The following is a 19,350-nucleotide window of genomic DNA, read 5'->3' as shown; positions in this document are numbered from 1 at the left end:
AATAGATAGATAGATAGATAGATAGATAGATAGATAGATAGATAGATAGATAGATAGATAGATAGGCGGCAAAGTGGCTTAGTGGTTAGCACTGTCACCTTGCACCTCCATGATCCGGGTTCGCGTCCCCTGTCCAGGGTGTCCCCACACCTCATGCCATAAGTCTCATAAGATAGACTTCAAATATATCCTCTATATAGGACAAAACAGTATAGACGGTAAATAAATGAGTGAGTTAGATAAATATCTATCTACATACATACATACATACTTTATTGATCCTGAAGGAAATTCCAGATATTGAGCAGCAATAGAGACAGTAACACAAAGACATGTTTGTAGATGTGATTGCACACTGTATATCTTACATATCAGTAAGATATACAGTAGACACATAGACACATATTAATGAGAGAGCTGACCAAAGTTATTAGTACAATGCTAAAAACAAAAACAAAATACAAGATATTTAAAAAGCATATAAATAAAATATATAAGTCAAAATAATAAACAAAAGGCTGAATGAATACTAATAAGTGAAATGAAGTGCAACTTTGATGTGCAAACAAACAAATAATAAGCTACTCCACTATAATGAAAATCATCTCTACTGTACAACTGTCCTGGACTACAGTACAGTTACCTGGATGAGCGCGAGACCTGGAGTGCATACTGCGCATGCGCATGCAAGAAGCGTTCTTTACCGCTGGTTGCGTCCGACGCGCGCTTCACGCAGTCGGAGAGTCAGTCTGTGCGTGTCTCCAGAGTGACCGCACGGGGTGATTACACGGCGTGGACGGGCGAAAAAAAAAAATGTTTTTTACACTAAAACGTGAGTATTTTATTTTTAAGAGTTTTGACTAGTTTGTCATTAGGAGCTGGTGTGTTGGTATGCTTGCTAGCAGTTTGCTAAAACGGCTTTTTTTTTTAGAAGTACTCTGCAAACTTGTTTCTTTTCTAATAACATGATTCGTTTCTTTCTCAGGAAATTAGATAATTAGATTTTTTGACATTCTTTTCGGGGATTCCGTTTCTCAGGATCTCTTTCTTATCCAGAGAAAATTGTGTTAAGTGTAAAAGTGATGATAGGTTAGTTTTGCACGGATGGGATGACTCTATAGCATTTTACACTAACATCTTATGAGTTTTTGTACCATTTCTCTAAATTTCATTCAACTTAAGTAAAAAAGTAAAAAAAAAAAAAAGAGAAAATAAATATGGTGTGTGACATTTATCCTCGGAGTTTTAAAGTCACCAGCAGTGATTAGTCAGAGGGAGTTTCCACTCAGTGATCAGTCTATTATATATAAATATGACCTACTGATCATCTTGTAATGTAACATTAGATTGTTATTTTTGCACAATATATTCTGTTTGAGTGCAAAAACAATAACAATGCAATAACTTCTTTTCTTTTTTTATCATTTTAATTAAACCTAACCAGAATTATTATGCTAAGAACAGCGCCCTCGCGTGTTCTCTTTAGGAGTAACGTATCTGCCAATGATTTAGAATGACGTTCTCTCAGGTAGCTGACGTCACTCACCTACTCGTGAGGGGGAGACTAGAAGATACTAGGGTATCTTCAGTGGACTACGGTTTGGAAGGTTCCAGGTTTAAACTTTACAATCACCAAGTTGTCACTGTTGGGTCTTGAGCAAAGCCCTTAATCCTTAATTGTTCAGATGTATAATGAGATAAAAAAATTAAAGTCACGTTGGATAAGGGAATCTGCCAAATGCCATAAATGTAAATGTGCCAATCCATTGCAGCACACACACCTAAACACACTCGCACGCTCATTCGCACACTACAGGCAGTTTGGGAACACCAGTTAACTGAATCTGCATGTCTTTGGACTGTAGGCGGAAACTGTCATGATGTCGTGTTGCTGCTCCTGTTTGGACATTTGCACGTGCACTTTGTTGTCGTGTGGTTATCTTTTGTATAGTAATGTCTTTTGTACAGTACTTGGGTATCTGTTAATTCATGTTACATGTATTTAGCACCTTGGTCCTGGAGGAATGCCTTTTCGTTTCACTGTGTACTAAACTGAATATGGTTGAAATGACAAAAAAAGCCTACTTGACTTGACTTGCTAACCACTAAGCCACCGTGCCGCTGGTAGCTGACATGATCTCTCTAAACAAAGGTCTACATTAACGCTGTAGTTTGTTTATTTACATATAATTATATTTAATCTATCTACTTTTTTATTTGTGTAAGTTATAGTCTGTATAGACTTTGCAGTGTTTTCTTGTCTTGTACTGTCTTTTCTGTTCTTAAATTTGCCATTTAAAACCCCAGTGATTTTAGGTCAAAACTTGTCATACTTTACTTGTCAATATGGTATGCAAGGGAGTCCAAAAGTTCATAGAAAACAAAACCATATTCAATTGCAGAAGTGACCTGGTGTAACAAAATGTTTAACACTGATATTACACACAGAGATTATTTCCTCCTTCAGTGCATTAATGGTGCCTGTTAGACTACTGACTTCTTATGACCCCAAAAAAGTCAAATGGTGTCAGGTCCGGTCCTATTCAGTCGACTGTTGTTAGTTTTAAAGCCATCTTGTTAATAGTTTTGAAGTCATCATTCTGCTGACTTTTGGGCTATCCTGTATAATTAATAGATATACTTTTTAGTCTGTTAATAAGCTGCGGCTGTTGCACCATAAGGACCCCTGCCACCTTAATTCAGAGAATGTTAGATCAGGATAAGCATTTTACCTCCTTTTAATATTCATACCCGCTTTAGCTCATCAGTTAATTCTTTACACTGGCCTCCACACAAATGTTGTTAGGACCTTGGCATATCCAGGACCAGATTTTGTCGTGCTGGTCTTAATTAGAGTAGAAGAGTTGCCAGGTGTTTGAACACTCGAGCGGTAAACAGGCTGAATGGCATGCTGACCTTTTCCCACTGAGCATGATGTCATCTCTTCTAGTTTTTTTTTGGCTTTTTAATACCGGTAGTGGTAATGCATTATAAACCAGATGCATTGGTTTTGGGGTCTGTATGAGTACAGCTGCTCAGATAAAAGAGGCACAGGTTAGTCATGGCCGATACACATGTGAAAATAGTTATTTCATGGTTTTATGATGATTGCTTCATCTTTGATCATGATCCACACTATTTAAGTGTTATAACTAAAATGTTTTCTGGACATTTACCTTAGCCTTCTTATTAATCAGTATTTTAACTTATTGGTATTGGGTATTGTCAGTCCACGCGACAAATGCCCTATCAGAGGAACGGATACTCCTCACCCTGGTGATATAGCCGTCGTTTCTATGGCAGTTACTTAAGGGGTGGGTTGCCAGCTCAACGGCCAATTGTCATTCACGAAGTGCTTGCAATTTGGGAACAGCAATTATTTTAACCTGCACGTCTTTGGACTGTGGGATGAAACTTACCAAGCACGGAAACACCATGCAAACTCCATGTACCCAGTCCTCAAGGCAGGAAATGAACCCCAAGGCGACAAAGCTAACCACTTAGCCGCCGTGCTGCATTTTAACTAACCCATAACTTTTATGGAACCTTAACATTGGAGTTACATGTTATACTGTGGTCAAATTTCTGAGGCTGCACAATTTGATTGAAATTTACATTGTTTTTTTTTTGGCCCTATATAGCGATTGTGATTTTAAACTACAATATTTAACTCTTAAATGTAGCATAGTATAGAAACTTAGTCATATAGATTAAAAGCAAATAAGGGAATTCAAAGTAGTTGCCTGAAGGCTTCTAATATTTTCAGTCTCATTTGTTTGTAAGTATTTGAAATCCTTCTTTCACATGTAACATGATTTTGTCTCAAAAAGCACCAAATTAGCCTTTCCTGGTCACTGACCAGTGCGCTGACCTCTGACGAATAAGGCTTTTGATTTGACAGTTTATAGTCATGTTATGTATACTTCATGCACTTCACATGAATTACTGACTGTGCATGCATTACCTGTAATAAATTGCGGTTAGGTAATTGCACATGTTCATACATGTGATTAATTGTGCAGCACTATAATTTTCCATTGCAGGATGCTATTTTTGTCCATTTTGTGAATGCCCTACTCAGCATCTCATTCTCTACAATACTATACATTATGTACAGTCAAACTCTACCAGTTTTTGGTAGTGTCAATGTTTTGTCACTTTCATCACAGCTCACTGATTTTCACCAGTTTCACTCTAATGCTGTTTTACTCCAACAGATAAGCATCAAATAGAAGGATAGTAAGTTACTGTGAAGGCACGGTTGCTGCAAAAGCACCACCTCTATGCGCCTTCATCCCCGTGTGGATCCCAAAAAGTCTCGGGCCTTTCATGGACCACTGCCTGGAAGTGACAACCGGCAGGAAGTAACAGCCATGGATGTTGCTCCCATCCCTCCACCTCTGATTCCTCCTCCACCTCCTCCTCCACCACCTCCACCTCCACCACCTCCACCACCTCCAGCTCTGGTGAGCCGGCGTGGCTCTGTGCAAAAGCAGCGGCTTCGCAACCTGAACTGGGAGCGCATTCCTAAGGAGCGTGTGGAAGGTCGGAAGAGCGTGTGGAGCGGTGCGCTGACCGCCGATGAGGACGATGACTTCACTATTGACTTGCGTTCCTTGGATGAGCTGTTTTGTAAGAAGGAGGCACAGAAAAACGAGAGTTTTTGTTTAACCGCCGTGCGCCACTGCCGGTCCTCACAGAAAACCGGCACTGAGAAGGTGAGGTTTATCACAAAGTCACATTTGCCATTAGAATTTAAGAAGCCAGTGAAATCTAAGAAAAGCTTATTTTTTATCATTAACCTACTGTTTTACTAGGCATTTTATTTTAATTGCACCACACATAATATAACTAAAGCTACCAAAGTGCCTGATTTATTACTTTCTATATTTAGTATAACAGTCTCATCGCCTTTGTTACCTATTTGCAGGTTTCCCTGCTCGATCCAAAGCGCAGCATGAACGTTGGAATCTTCCTCCGCCAGTTCAAAATGTAAGGGCACGGTAGATTTTTCACACTTCCTACGCTTGTAAATACAAACTCACAGCGTGATGTTTTTGTCTGGAGATAGAGGAACTGGAGGTGTCATGAATTGCACGGTGAAAGGAAGAGCTTTACAGTTGTGACGGGCAGCAGGGTGGTATGTTTGTTTTGAGTGGATGATTGCCCACTTGAGGAGTGACAGGAGTGTGAAAAGGAAGGGGGAAGGGGGAAAACCAGAGCTGAAATGTGTATTTTTTTTTTTCCCCTCACATTTGACGTGAACAGCTGGGTTTGACACTCGCTGTGGAGGTCGAAGGTTTTATCTTTTTTTTTTAACCATGAGCTTGTTTATTTTATGAGGGAAGTAACAGGAAGTTAAAATTATTGACCTGTTAAGTTTGTTTCAGTATTAGGGTCACTTGTCTTAAAGTAATAGCACCCTTTCTAGGCATACGTTCAGAAATTTTCTTCCATAGCAATAAGTCAAGGTGAAGTTTTGTAAGAAGTTATTTATTCCACGTGTTAGGAGTAAATGCTTCTTTTATTGTATTAGTGAGCTACCAAATTCTCAACTACGGGCTGAACAGGACTGAACAAGACAGCGTTTCAAATGTCAACATGCATGTAGAACATAGAAACTGGCTTTTAACAAGGATTTAAAGGCATCGTTTTTCGTTTATTCTGGAAAACGAAATGGTAAAACGGTAAATTCTTGGAACACAAGCGCATTCTTACTTTTGTGCTTGACAAGAAAACATCTTGTTTTGAAAAGGCAGGCAATACACCATGTAATTGTTAGTTTCTTTCTAGCTACTGGGCTCAATCATAGGTTTAGAGTGCTTAAGTTACATTGCAATCAAGGAACTTGTTTAACACACAGTTGTTAATACTGATGACTGAATTGTGAGTAAGAAAATAACCAGCAGAGATTACTCAGAGTCAGGATGAAACACTTTTCCATTTTCCATTCCAATAAACAGTGACCATCATAAGTCAATAAAATCATTTTAGGACTTTGTAGGTTTGTATGCTTTCATGCCTACACTTGTACACCAAGTGTGTATACAGTCTTAGCTAACAAAGTCATAATGGCAGTGCGGCACTAGTAACACTGATCTTTGCCAGAACTTGCTCTGAGGAGTATTGTGAAGATGTGCACGTGCAGGCTAAAACATTGTCTTCGTTCTCTGCCTATTTATCTTCTCTGCCCCCAGAAGCTTTTGTGTAGTGAGGTTTTTCTTCTTAGGATTCAGAGCATTATGAGTTATGTTTCCTCTCATGGCCAGTGAGAGCACCTTTTTGTTCTATCCTTGGATCTTTTTTTTATGATGTCATGTTACCTGCTCCTGTGGCTCACTTGTTTTCTGTTACATAAACAATTACAGGCTGGAAGGTACAAAAAAGATGAGCTAATGCTTTTTTCTTTTTTTTTTTGCTCAAGGCTCTTTGGGAGCAAAATGAAAGAGCCACCTGCATGTACTATCTCACGCAAAAGGGGAAAATTGTCTTTACTAAGTAAATTAAAAATAAGTCAGTGTGCAGTCATAATGCTATTTATATGTTCTATTATATAAAATGGAAAGTTGTACTTTAAAAAAACAGACTGATTTTAGATTTTTTTTTTTTTTACCATTCAGTGTCCGTTCCTGACATGTCTGTCTTACTTCTAAAACATGTGTGTCCCCCATGGCCCTGACATCTCAAGTTCATGGTTTCGTTTGGTACAGGAGCCAAAGGAATTTTGCTGAGATTTAAGTATTAAATAGAAAAAAATATTGTGGCTCCCCAAAACAGCCTTGCACTTTGACAAAGCATACAGTCTCTGTAACAGGAGAACCACATCAGTGACATGATGTGGCAAAAACTGTTCTAATGTTGTCCAAGGTCACTTCACTTCATGAAGGAGACGTCAGTTAGCAGTAATGCACTAAAGTTTCCATGTGATGGTGCATCAATAGCCTGGTTTTACATGGCATGTATGCTGGTAAGCTGTTTTTTTAGGATGTAGCATTTACAGTGCAGTATATGGCACTCTGCAAACATGGCAGTACCGTGCAGTCATGTTGATACACAGGCTGTGTTTAAACTGCTGCCAAGCACACAGTTGTATCCTTTATGTTCTGTGATAAATATTTCCCTTCACTGGAACTAAAAGGACTGATGCAATTATGTTCCAGCATGAAAATGCCCTTGTGCATGAAGTATGGTCCATGAAGACATGACGTGCCAAGAATACGATTGTTTTAATCTTTGGGTTCCTCAAGCTTCAGTGTTACCCACATTACTGACACACAACCTCCTGTTACATCCTGCTCATGGACACACTTGTGGAGTTTGCCCTTTCCTTTGAAACAGAACCAGTAAGGACATTGGGTCTCATTGATGGAGCGCTGTATGTTTGTACAGTCCCTTTTATTTATTTTTCTGCCGCCATTGTGACGACCAAAAGGTTTATTCTCTATCTGCCCCTTTGATAAGTTCGATAAGCATGCTCGTGTTCAAAAGAGACTAAATCAGGTGAAATGTAAATGGAGGTCAAGCCTTTGTGGTGTTCTCCTTGTCATGCTTTTACTGTTTAAAAAAAAAAAAAAACCACAACCTGACGTAGTGTTGTATCCTCAGGATAGAGTTCCAATTCTTTAGCTACAGAAAGACGGTGTGCAACAGTGATGCTGTGACCAAGTGGTCGTTTTCTTTCTCTGCAGAGCAGCAAATGAAATTGTGGAGGATGTGAGGCAAGGAGCCGGGGAGCGCTATGGGGCAGAGAAACTGGCCGAGCTCTGCAAACTGCTGCCTGACGCTGAAGAGGTACTGCACTGCTGTTTGCCCCTAGTATGACTGCATATCCTCAGCTCAGTCTGGATTACATTTGCAGTGATATCGCAGAATTCTTACATACAAGTCTTCCACACCTTATAATTATTATTATTGTAATTATTATTAATTGTCCCACTAGGCTTGCCTACTTATCACACTGCTTATTGCTTCCTAGTGTTAGCTAATCATGTTTTTTTTGGTACGTCACAGGATGTTTTTACTTTGAATTTAACTTTGGGGTAACAGTTTTTTTTTTTGTTTGTTTGTTTTTGCCTTATTGAACGACTTATGGGGAAATAATAATGACATTTTTTATACTTACTTGCTATATATTTCAAGCATTTTGTGTTGCACCTGAAATTTATTACAGAAAACTGTATACAGTTATTACCTTAGTACCATTAGTATTAAATCATGAATTAATTTATACTTCAAGTTCAAGTCAAACTGGGACTTTTTGATTCTGGTGCAAAATAACTTAAAAGTACATTTATTTCTCTATATAATCCCCTGCTACGCTAACGCACTTATCCTAGTATTTCACTTGTGCTTCGGTACCATCATGGTAGAAAATTTGCCATAGTATGCTGGAGCAATGGTCTGATTGCCTGCTCATTTACAGGCCTACGGTGTCTCATCATTCTGTAAATGTCAACTGGTTTTTACGTTTGTTCAAATCCCGGTTTGACTCGAACGCCCCTTGTATATCAAACTTATCGCATTCCACATGTCAGTGTTATTTATTTTTTCACTCGCTGAGATTTAAATTATTGAAATGTCTTGCTTGACATTATGGGTGCAATATTATTAGCTTTATATGTTTTTCAATATGTTTGTTCTTTTATTTTTCCAGGAAGCTCGATTAAAAAGGTTTAACCGAGACCGCAGTTTGCTAAGAGAGCCAGACCTCTTCATCATTTTACTGATAGATGTAAGAAAGTAAGTATTTAACTCTGTTCAACCCTTTCACTACCTCGCTTTTCCTAAACTGGAAAGCGTTAACACATTCTTACCTATTTCCTAAGAAACTGTATACCAACCCCCCCAGCAAATACAGTGCACCCTATCAGCTCCTAGTGTCCCCTCATCTACCCCCACTTAAATAAACACAAACCAAATGCAGTGCAATTGCTGTTCATTGATCAGTCTTTCTCCTTTCCGGTCTCTGTTAGTGTCCGCTTGCGTCTAGATGCCATGATCCTGCAGCAGGAGTTCGACCCCGCAGTGACCTCTCTGTGTGTGGCGGCCAGATGTCTGGGGGAGGCAGCTCGAGGTAAGCCATCAGCAGGGGGGCCTTGGCTCTTTCCTTTCAGCAAACTTCATCCACATTCATTCTGAGTCACTTTACTCAGCCTTGTAAATCACATTCATGTGTCGCTCCCCATTACAAAACATTCTCCACCAGCATTTAAAAATGGAATGATTTAATGGACTGCATAAAAGGAACAATTAACAAAATGTTCGAAATGGTCGAAAAGAACCAAAGCGCACAAAAAGTTTTTCATGTTGTGTAAGGTTAATCATACTGATCAATAATTCTATTATTCAGTACTTTCCAAACACACTGTGTATCCAAAAACATGAGCTAAAATGACTTGTGCTTGCAGAGCTTCTCAGTTGCCACAAGCTACACTCCATCCTGCGTCTGGTGCTGAGGGCAGGGAACTACATGAATGCGGTAAGTATTCACTTCAAAGGTACATAAAAGCCTCTGGTGTGTGTGTTTGTGTGTCTTTGTGACTTTAGTGGGGATATCCATGCTGTGAGCCCACTGGCTCTGATATGCTCTGTTTGTTTAAGAAGTCATGCACCATGCGACACAATCACACTGACTTCACTTGTGCCCATAGGGAGGCTATGCAGGGAACGCGGCTGGCTTTAGGATCGCCTCGCTGCTCAAATTGGCCGACACCAAAGCCAATAAACCAGGCATGGACCTCCTACATTTTGTCGCCATGGTGTGTATCAAGTCAACTTCACTTCTCATCTTATCTTTTATCTTACTGTATACATGTCCATAGATAAGTAGTCAATTTGCAAGGACCAATTTTGCACATCAAAGGTGTCTGTTCTTGCTAAGATAGATGACAGTTCGAGTTAAATTTGTTTTCATGAGAGGCATTAAAATAAGACTGAAAAAACATCACAAACAGTATCCAATGATCTGAAGATTTAATCTGTTCATTGCACTGACGGTTATAATTAACTAATTAGCAGCGGCTACCAAAAATGCAAAAATTTATTTTATACGAGTTAAAAATCTTGTATTTCTTATCTTGTGTGTAAAATCATAATCAATGTACAAGGTAAATTTTGTTCAACTAATTTTTTTAAACTCCCATTTTGTAGCATGTTATAGTTTAAACCTCATACTGGTAAAGCTGTGGCTATATTGGTGAATGAAATGTTTGCTGGTACTCTTAATTGTGCGTCAGAATTGCAATCCTACATGAAAGAAAAACGCAGAGGGAAAAAGATAAAGAGATAAGTGAATCAGAACTAGGTAGAATTCCCTAAGGAAATGGGCCTTTGTACATCAGTAGTGTGCACACGTCTATTCTGACGCAGCTCTGATTCGAGCGGCAGGGCCTTGTTAGCGAAAAAGGCATTACATCACTGTAAGCATTGTCCGCACTCAGCTCTGGGACACTGATTTGCAATCGAAACTGTATGGCATGATTTCATTGTGTTTCTCTGTAAAACTCTTTGTTTCTTAATGAGGTTGACAGGTTTGTGTTACAGAAGTGATGAAGAAACATAGATAGTCGTGTGAATAGTTCGCCATTGTCTAGCATATCTTTGTTCAGCTAGGCAACACAAAAGAATGTAAAAACACTTTCAGGTTTGAGTCTTAGTTCTTGATGGGTCCTTGAAACATTTCAGAAGTAGAGATGCATAGATCTGATCCTGTGTATCAGAATCAGGGCTGATGCAGACAGACTTGAAACATGAGATGAGACTAGTATCAGATCAGAGTCATCATCTGAGTTATTTTCGAAAAGTGAATAAGTGTAATGTTCGCTAACAACACACTGTTAGTCTTTTAATCTTTGGCTTCCTTTAATGAACAAAAATGCTTAAACCTTTGCAACATCGGGCGAGAGCTGAACCCGTAGAAATATGGTAAGGATGTAAGTGTTTTGTAGACTGTCTATTTCTTTTTGTTTATTTCTTTGTAGGGATGCACCGTATGTTCTGCAACCGAAATTATTCGGCCGAAAATAGGCAAAAAAGTAAAAAGGCCGAATAAATTTTGCCAAACAACGATGTTTTTAATGACGCAATCAAATAGTAACCCGCGTAGAGTGAGAGGCGCCCGCTTTATGCAGCAAACATGTCAGCAGTGTGGAAGCACTTTAAAGTGTCAGAAAAAGAGGCAAAAACGGCCGTTTGCAGATACTGTTCTGCTGAATTGTTCAGAGGGGGTGCATCTGCAAAAACGTAAACCACTTTAGGTTTAATTTATCACTTAAAATCAAGACACCGCGAACATCATGCAGAGTACGAGAAAGGCACGGCGGCGGCTACGGCAACAGCAGCAGCGAATCCACATTTTTTTGCACTATTTATGCACATTTGTTGTTGTAGACATACAGAGTTACATTCTTTCAGCAGTCAGTTATAGCCCTAACATAGGCTATTCATGAAGGGGAGCTTTAAAGATGGCCAAAAAAAAAAAAAAATTATTTTACTATTTTATTTATTTTAAGTTATATTGTGCTTTGTTTGTATAATATCTGCTGAAATGTTAAAAAAAATGTTCAGTGTTAAATAAGTATTTTCAAATTGTATTTTTGTTATTTGATTTATTTTTCTGAAAAGCAACACAAAACAGTAAAAAGCAAATTTTTACTATTTAATAAATAATTAATATAAATTGGCAAAATAAATGGAAAAAATGCGAAATACCGCGCTCGGTATTCGGCCTTCGGCCAAGCATTTCATTATTGTTTGGCTTCGGCCAAGAATTTCATTTCGGTGCATCCCTATTTCTTTGTTATTGTTGCTTTTATTAATTAAGCTTCTTAACTTTCTCTGTAGCCACTTAAACATACTAAATGTGTAGTTTATTAAGCTGAAAACTATGAAGGTGACTAAAAAATGATGATGACTATACAAGATGGTGACTATACTGTAGGAAGTTTCTGCTGGACCATGCAAGGTCACAGATCAGGCAATATCACAAGGCACTTGGATAGCAGTCCTCTGCATTCAATTAAAAGTTTAGGCTTTATCTCTTCAATAAGCATTGTTGCAATGTTGGTTGTTGAACTTTTTTCCTGATAATGTTCCCATACTGGCCTTGAGAGTCCCAGAAAACAGCAAGACTTAGTTGTCCAGCTGATGGTTGACTTTTGAACTTTTTCTCGGTTGGCGATTGAGGAAGTTTCCGTTTCATACTCTGGGATTTACTTTCAGACTCATAGAGATGAATCCATGTCTTGTTAAAGTTTCTCTTTAATAAACGTTTACATTCCTTAGATTATCGGGCCAAATTTTGTTTACAGATATCCAAACACTTCTTCTGTTTATGCTCTCCTGTAAGGTGTTCCACACTCTCAGAAGACAAAAAATAAATCAATCAATCACTGCATGCTGCTCTTCTTCTATGTTAATTATATGTTATAATTATATATAATTATATTTTGTTTATATTTATCTTTTCTGGAAATTATGTCTTGCGGCATTAGACTGTATTGTGTCATTCAAGAAACATTATTTTAATTTTTCTTGATGCCTATGACCAGATACAGATACTTTTGTGGCAGTACAAGCCTAACATGTACCTTTTCTGATAATTTTTTTTTGACCCTATTTAGATTTTTGCACAGATGTATTTATGTAGAGTATTTAGACCTTGAAGTGTATCTTATATTTCACTGTAATTTATTTTTATGCTTCAGGAGGCTGTAAAGAAAGATGAAGATCTACTGACGTTTCCCAGCCAACTAAGCCATGTCAGTGCAGCATCACGGTAAGTTATTAAATCAACCTGTAAACCATATTTAAACACTTTCGGTTATATATTATTACTGTAGCGCTATGACGATTTGGTGGGGAGGAGGGAAATCAATTCAGTTATGAATACATATTCCTTTGTGTGGTGATTCGCGTATCTCCACACTAACTTAAAGTGTGATTTTTTTTAATTTTTTTAATTTTTATTTATTTTTTAATGTTAGATTACGTATATAATCGAGATAAACCGGTCGATCGGCAAATGACTAGACTCTGCTGGTTTTCAGTTTGATTAACCATGACACAGCTGATAAGCCTCAGTGGTGCAACAGAAACACATTTTTATGGTATTACGTCATCAAAAATTCCATGCATTAATAGCCCCTGATCTTAATTAGTCTAATTAGTTTTAATAAGTTAATTAGTCTCAAACCTACTCACTACACACTTTTACCAGTCTCAAAACACCACAAGTGCTAATTGGTCAAAAATCGAGTGTGTTAGAAGCCCCACGTGCTCGCAGCCACTCAACCCGGATGCTCACTGTCAAATTATGAGACTTCAGAGGCATTTGAGGAGCTCCCCGTGTCTTTATAATTCTACACATGGTGCTCTCTAAACTATTTACACATTTCCATCCCGTGTGGTATAAGTAAATTATTTGCTAAGTAATTATATTATTTAGAAATATTAATTATGGTGAAGGACAGAGATACATGCTGCTCAGTTAAATGTTATACTCTTGTGTTTAAGTGCTGCCCTTGTTTTTTTTTTGTTTTTTTTTAAGTGAGAAAACTAATCGTTATAAAGAATGGGTTGCACTTAAAATTGTCAAAAAAAGAGGAAAAATTTAATATTGATTTGGAATATTTTTAAAATTGTTATAGAATCACAATTTTAATCAAATCGGCACCTGGGTATCATATTGTATCGGGAGGTAAATGGTGTTTTAGTCATGTTTAATTAAAAAGAAAATGTTACTTCTGTCTTAGGCTATCAGAAGAGACTGTTCTGGAGGACCTGTCTCGTCTACACAGTAGAGTAGAGACACTGCAAATCAGCGTCCAGACAGATTTAGAGATGGAAGAGCAGATGAGACCGTTCCTAGAGGTAATTTACAGAACAGTTATATTTTAGAAATATACTGTATAATAGGAATTCTGGGCTGCGTGTGTGTATATCTGTGAATGTGTACTTGTATCCAGGTAGCCACTTCAACACTGTTTTCCTTTATCTAGACAGCCAAAGTGAGGCTGATGGAAGCTGAGGAAGAGGTGGAAAGCTTGCGCAAGACCAGCCAGGCCTTGGTGGAATTCTTCTGTGAAGATGAAAGCTCCTTTAAATTGGAGGAGGCCTGTCACATCTTTCACTGCTTCAGCCATCGCTTCCAAAAAGCTGTACGGGTAAGTCCTCCATCTGAGCCGGAGGTTTCCAACATGCGCTTAAGGAAGTTTCACTAAAACATTTTCCAAGTTAACGTCAATGTACTGCTTTTCTGCCATATGTGGGATAAACAACTTTTTTTTTTATTTTTTTTTTTACCAGTACTAGAAAATAATGTTATTGGTAATAAAATAAAAGAAGGAGGAAAATGCTCTTTGGTTTGGCCCCTATGAGAAAATTGCCTCAGTCGACATAGACACTATAACCAGAACACTTCCATACACTCATAGCTAGTATTACCTAACCTAGCTTGCTATCTAGTTGAGATTTGTTAACAAAAATGAAGACTAAAGATTTCTGTGGCTTCAGAGGCGAAACAATCAAGATGAAAAGGGAAGCTACTTATATGACCTGACTATATGCAGCCACATTAATTCAATAATGTCAGTAAATATCTAAAAAATTATTCACACAAACGCATTATGCCTGGTTTACAATCCATTAAAACTGTTTGGGAGAAGCGTCCATAATTACCAGATGGAATAACTTTCGTGTTTATAGTCAGAACAGGAGGATAATATTAGCTATCCATCAAAATAAGATATGATCCGTAAAAGTGTGTTATTGTTTCCCTTTAAATAAAATGGCAGGAGTTTGACTAAGATGAGAACATTAGGTTTTTGCTGTGACATCATGCAAGCAATAATGCATAATCTGTAGGGCCAAGAATCACCACGGACCTCTCGATATATCATGATACTTGCGAGCCGATTCAACTTGTATTATGTTGTACGATTCACGATTTTATAAATATTATGATTCAATATTAATTTTTTTCTCAGCTTTTTGTATAATTTTAAACAAACTTGGCAAATAATTTTCTCCTACCACACAGGATGCTGTTCTGTGTGAATAGTTGAGAGAACACCACCTGCTGGATTATAAAGGAATATCAACATTTTACCACTACTTCAAATAAAAAACACGTATACATTTTTTTATATATATATTTTGGAGTCAGTGTGGGGATACATGAATTGACACACATCACTAAAGCCCCCTCCATTCACAATGTCTAATAATTCTATTATCTAAAAGGAATCAGTTAACATGTCCAACTATTTTCATCACTGAAAAGTGAAGATCTTTGTCTTTTTTTTTTTTACCTTTTTTATGCATCCATTTGAAAAACGTTGAAACTTCCAGGAGAGTCCCCAGTATTGAGCAAGCCTTTTTAAATAGCTTGTTTATTTTGCTAATGTCACTGCTTCTGATGCTGCTGCCCCGGTAGATAAAAGGAAAAGAATGTTGCACTTGAAACAACAGATGGATAAAAGACTTGGAACATTTTGCTGCAGACATTACAGGACCTAAGCTTTCTCGAGAAGTACAATCTGCTCTGTCCTTTCCTGTAGACACCATCCGTGTTGCATTTCCAGTCCAGCCAGGTGTCATGGTGAACTGTGAGGTACATGTACTGTACAGTAGCTCTCCACATCCTCTCTCTGCAAGTAAAATATTTGGAGTACTCCTCCTATCACCATCAGGCTGGTGTGGCAAACTGTAGCAAGATGCTAACCTGAAGTCAGCTAAAGAAGGCTAGTTTAGCCATTGGCTGCTAACAGACAATGCCTAACCTAGCCCGTTCCAGAGGCTAAATATTACTAGGTAAGCCTTTAGCGGTTAGCCTCTAATTTCTACCTGCCAATGGCTACCTTTAAAGCTACCTGGTAGTCTAGCTTTATTTACTATAGCTCTAGAAATGTTGTACAAAGAATGGCAGAGAGTGTTAGTTCAGTTTACAAAAAAGGGAAACTCTGATTTGAAATTAAAATAGAAATAAAAATTGACTTAAGTGTTATTTTTTATTTTTTTAATAAGGTAGTGTTCATCTGGAATCGTGAACCGGAGATCATTTTGCATTTACGTTTTTCTTTCAATAACTGCTACTTTTTTTATTAAGACTAAAACAATTTATAGAAGTTTGAGGGGACTGTTTACATCTGGTTTATATTTGATAGAAGATGTGTTCTAAAGATATGAATTTAGAAAATGAATTTTATTGTTCTCTTACACACACTAATACTAAGTGTTTCATACTGTGTCTCAGGAGAATGCTGAGCGTGAGCTGCAGGAGCAGAGGCGTGCAGAGCGGCAGCGGGAGAACCTGGAGAAGCGGCGTTCGCTTCCAGTCTGTAGCGGCTCTGAACTTGACGACCTGGAGCGCACACTTGAGAGAAACCTGAGCTACACTTGGAGCCGCCGAAGCCTCCGCCGACAACCACAACGCTTTCTCAGCTTTCAGGAAAAAACCTCAGACCCCGGTTCCCTTCAGAGCGAAGACCTCCAACAGGTCCTCGTTTCAGAGGATAACAGTACAAATTCTCCGCTTAGAAGTCATTCACTGAAGGAATGTATTAATACCACTAGTTATTTAAATGAAATTAAAATGGACTCCATGCTAGAGGAATGTGTGTTGCAAACTGACGTTGATGGAAATACGGCAGCTATGCCACTTCCTGTTGTTACAACACGAGAGCAGGGAATGGACACGTCACCCGTCATGAGACTAAACTCTAACAAGGTAATGAAAGTTGAAACACAGATTAACAAAGCTCCTGAAAGGGTAAAGCATGTAGAGACGGACACAGTAGCAGAAACTAGCTGTATTAAAGCTAGCACACATGAACTGCCATCTGACAGAGTGGGCAATCAGTCTAAAGACAAGATCTCACAGGGATCCTGTCATTTAGAAATCTCACCTCAACTGGCACAGGAAGCTGGGCCAATCAGCCCAGAGAAAGAGCGACTCTACCCACGGGTGGGAGAGACCTTGGAATGCCATACTCTAGTCAAGGGTCTGCGCTCATATGAAGCTCTTTCACCCACAGGACAACGGACAGCACCGAGCCACTGCTCAAAATGGAAAAAAGAGCTTGAGGCTGAAGAAAGAGATGGTGCAAACCTGCCCCAATCTAAGGATGACTTGCATGCTTCTAAAACACCTAACAAAAGTCCCTCGAAAAGGGGACTGGCTTCACAATCCGGGTCTTGTAACAGCTCCGGCATTCCAAAAGCACGTCCCAAGCCAGAGCCAAGTTCAGCTGAGGGACCAGCAACACCTCGTGGATTGCGTTTAACCCCAACACGCTCGGTCTCCTTACGCTCGTCACCGGTCACGCGGCCCAGCAATGTCCAGGCTGAGTTGAAGCGCAGCATTAGCACTAGGGATAAAACAAGTACCCAGTCTGATACACTGGGAAGGCAGAACTGCCCAGTTGCTGAAAAACCCAGCCCAGAGAACAAGAAGACACTTCCCAGTCAGCACAACCAGCAGTTAGTAAGGGGTTCACCCTTGCGCGTTTCTAAGCGGGTTGCGCCCCAGTCAGAATCCCAGAGCCCGAGTCAGACCCGCACCATCCATAGTCCAACTGCAGCTATTAACAAAAAGGCCGTCCGGACTGCAGTCATCAATGCAGCCAAAGCCAAATCAGCCAAGAATGCAGACACTGTGTCCTCTAAGACAACACCAGGCACACGGTCTCCTGGCCCTAAAATTCCACGACCTGCCGCCCAGCCCATGTGGAGATGATGTTTGACCTCCCAATGTTAATCTTTTTTTTTTTTTTGTTTACCAAATGACTGACTGCTAGACATATCTGTGTCTGTTTGTGTCTTTAAGGTGATTTTAGGGTCATTCTGTATACAGGTATTTGTACTAAAAGCAAGAGGGATTGAATAAACCTGTGTTCTTTGTTGGACTGAAGTGACTCCAATGCCCCCCCCACCCCTCCGCCCAACCGTCAATTCAGTCCTGTCTCTTAGCCCTGTCTGTCCAAAATGCCATTCAATAAAGGAACCATTCATTCAGTTTGCTTGGTAGGGCCTGAGACTAGGGCATGGAAAAGGATCCTTAGTAGGATAGCCACTCCTCTCAAAGTCTTCCACTGAATCAGGTGTCTCTGTGTCTCTATGTCTTCACTTTTCAGCAGGGTGACTGTTAAAGATGGTGAAACTATTTGCAGAGCTGGATGCAAAACTGCCTTTAGCTTTGCTCACTACCTCTGAACACTAGCATGCTCTGTGCAGGCTACAGAGCGCCTCTGGAAAAAAATTAAAAAGGAATTACTGCTAGGACATTGTTGTAAGGGCTATTATTTTGGATCAGAGGATATTTGTTATTCTTTTTTACAAACGTCTTAATGTTTTTTGCCTTAGTTTTTTTCAGTGCATCACGTGGCATTAAGTGTTAATGCCGAACAGGTAGAATGAGACATGGCACTGTGGTGTAAGGACCTAAATAGGATAATTATTTTTTTTTATACTAGTTTATGGGTCGATTCCACATTCTGCCAAGTGGTCCTAACCCCTAGCTCAGAGCAAGTTTAGTTTAAATTAGGTACAAAGTCATGCCTTGGAAGATGAAAATCTTTACATAGGCTGTTTGTAGATCTTAATTCAGGCCCAAAGCTACACGAAAGGTAAAGCCTTACATGATATACTGTCTCTGTTGGACAGAGGTGTATGTGAAATGCTGTTTATATTGGTATAATCCTTTATACTATTTCCTCAACCTGATGCACTTTAAGAGACCTGAGAGATTAATAATGAAGTTTGTTTTTGTGTTAAAGACTATCTATTGTAATATTTGTATTTGTAAATATTAAAATATGAAATAAAGATAAAATTGACATTTATTCTGGTGTGTGTCTTGGGAACACTGGGTGTGATTCCAGTCTGTCTCATGGCAGCATGTTCACACTTGTTCACATTTAGTTGCAATTTGGACTATTTGTTCCTCCTACTAGCATGTTTTTGGCAGGTGAAAAGAAACCCACGTGGACATGGGAAGAACATGCACAGCTCCACACTCAGCAGGGACCCTGAAGCTACGCATCATTACTAAATGTTGATCTTGGGTCGATGGCGCCTTAAAATGTTAGAGCTTATCTCTTGCTGTATTTAAATGCTTTAAAATTCTAAATCATTGACCAAAACAGGACAAATCTTTTATGTAAAAACAAGCCTAATGTTTGAGTCATCTGGAATGTTGAGCTTTGAAGATTAGAAAAAGCCAGCCTGTATCAGATCATATCCAGAGCTTATATTGGCTTATATCAGAAGGCCTGTGGACTTACTCAATTCCACATGATCCAGAAGATGTTCGTGAAATCATTTATCAAATATTGCATCTAGTCCGAGCGGAGA

The 19,350-nt window shown here is 38.9% G+C and overlaps 1 protein-coding gene across 1 annotated transcript; it reads left to right on the top strand.

Annotated features, from left to right (window-relative positions):
- Window positions 1-698: 698 nt before the first annotated feature.
- Window positions 699-17,903, top strand: fhdc2 (FH2 domain containing 2). The gene is made up of 12 exons (XM_053505074.1): window positions 699-832; window positions 4,218-4,718; window positions 4,931-4,992; window positions 7,689-7,791; window positions 8,654-8,739; window positions 8,973-9,073; window positions 9,408-9,478; window positions 9,651-9,758; window positions 12,705-12,775; window positions 13,752-13,869; window positions 13,998-14,162; window positions 16,253-17,903. Exons 2-12 carry the CDS (start codon window positions 4,284-4,286, stop codon window positions 17,732-17,734), a joined length of 2,802 nt encoding a protein of 933 aa, XP_053361049.1. The 5' UTR covers window positions 699-832; window positions 4,218-4,283; the 3' UTR covers window positions 17,735-17,903.
- Window positions 17,904-19,350: the final 1,447 nt, after the last annotated feature.

This window comes from Clarias gariepinus, chromosome 10 (assembly GCF_024256425.1).
Source record: "Clarias gariepinus isolate MV-2021 ecotype Netherlands chromosome 10, CGAR_prim_01v2, whole genome shotgun sequence".
Taxonomy (NCBI): domain Eukaryota; kingdom Metazoa; phylum Chordata; class Actinopteri; order Siluriformes; family Clariidae; genus Clarias; species Clarias gariepinus.
The sequence above is the reverse complement of the archived record's forward strand: the minus strand, read 5'-3'. Positions and strand labels throughout refer to the sequence as shown.

Coding starts and splice junctions, on each gene's coding strand:
- fhdc2 (XM_053505074.1), top strand. CDS start 4,284: ATGCGCCTTCATCCCCGTGTGGATCCCAAAAAGTCTCGGGCCTTTCAT. Junction 8,740..8,972: donor TTACTGATAGATGTAAGAAA/GTAAGTATTTAA, acceptor GGTCTCTGTTAG/TGTCCGCTTGCGTCTAGATG. Junction 12,776..13,751: donor CATGTCAGTGCAGCATCACG/GTAAGTTATTAA, acceptor CTTCTGTCTTAG/GCTATCAGAAGAGACTGTTC.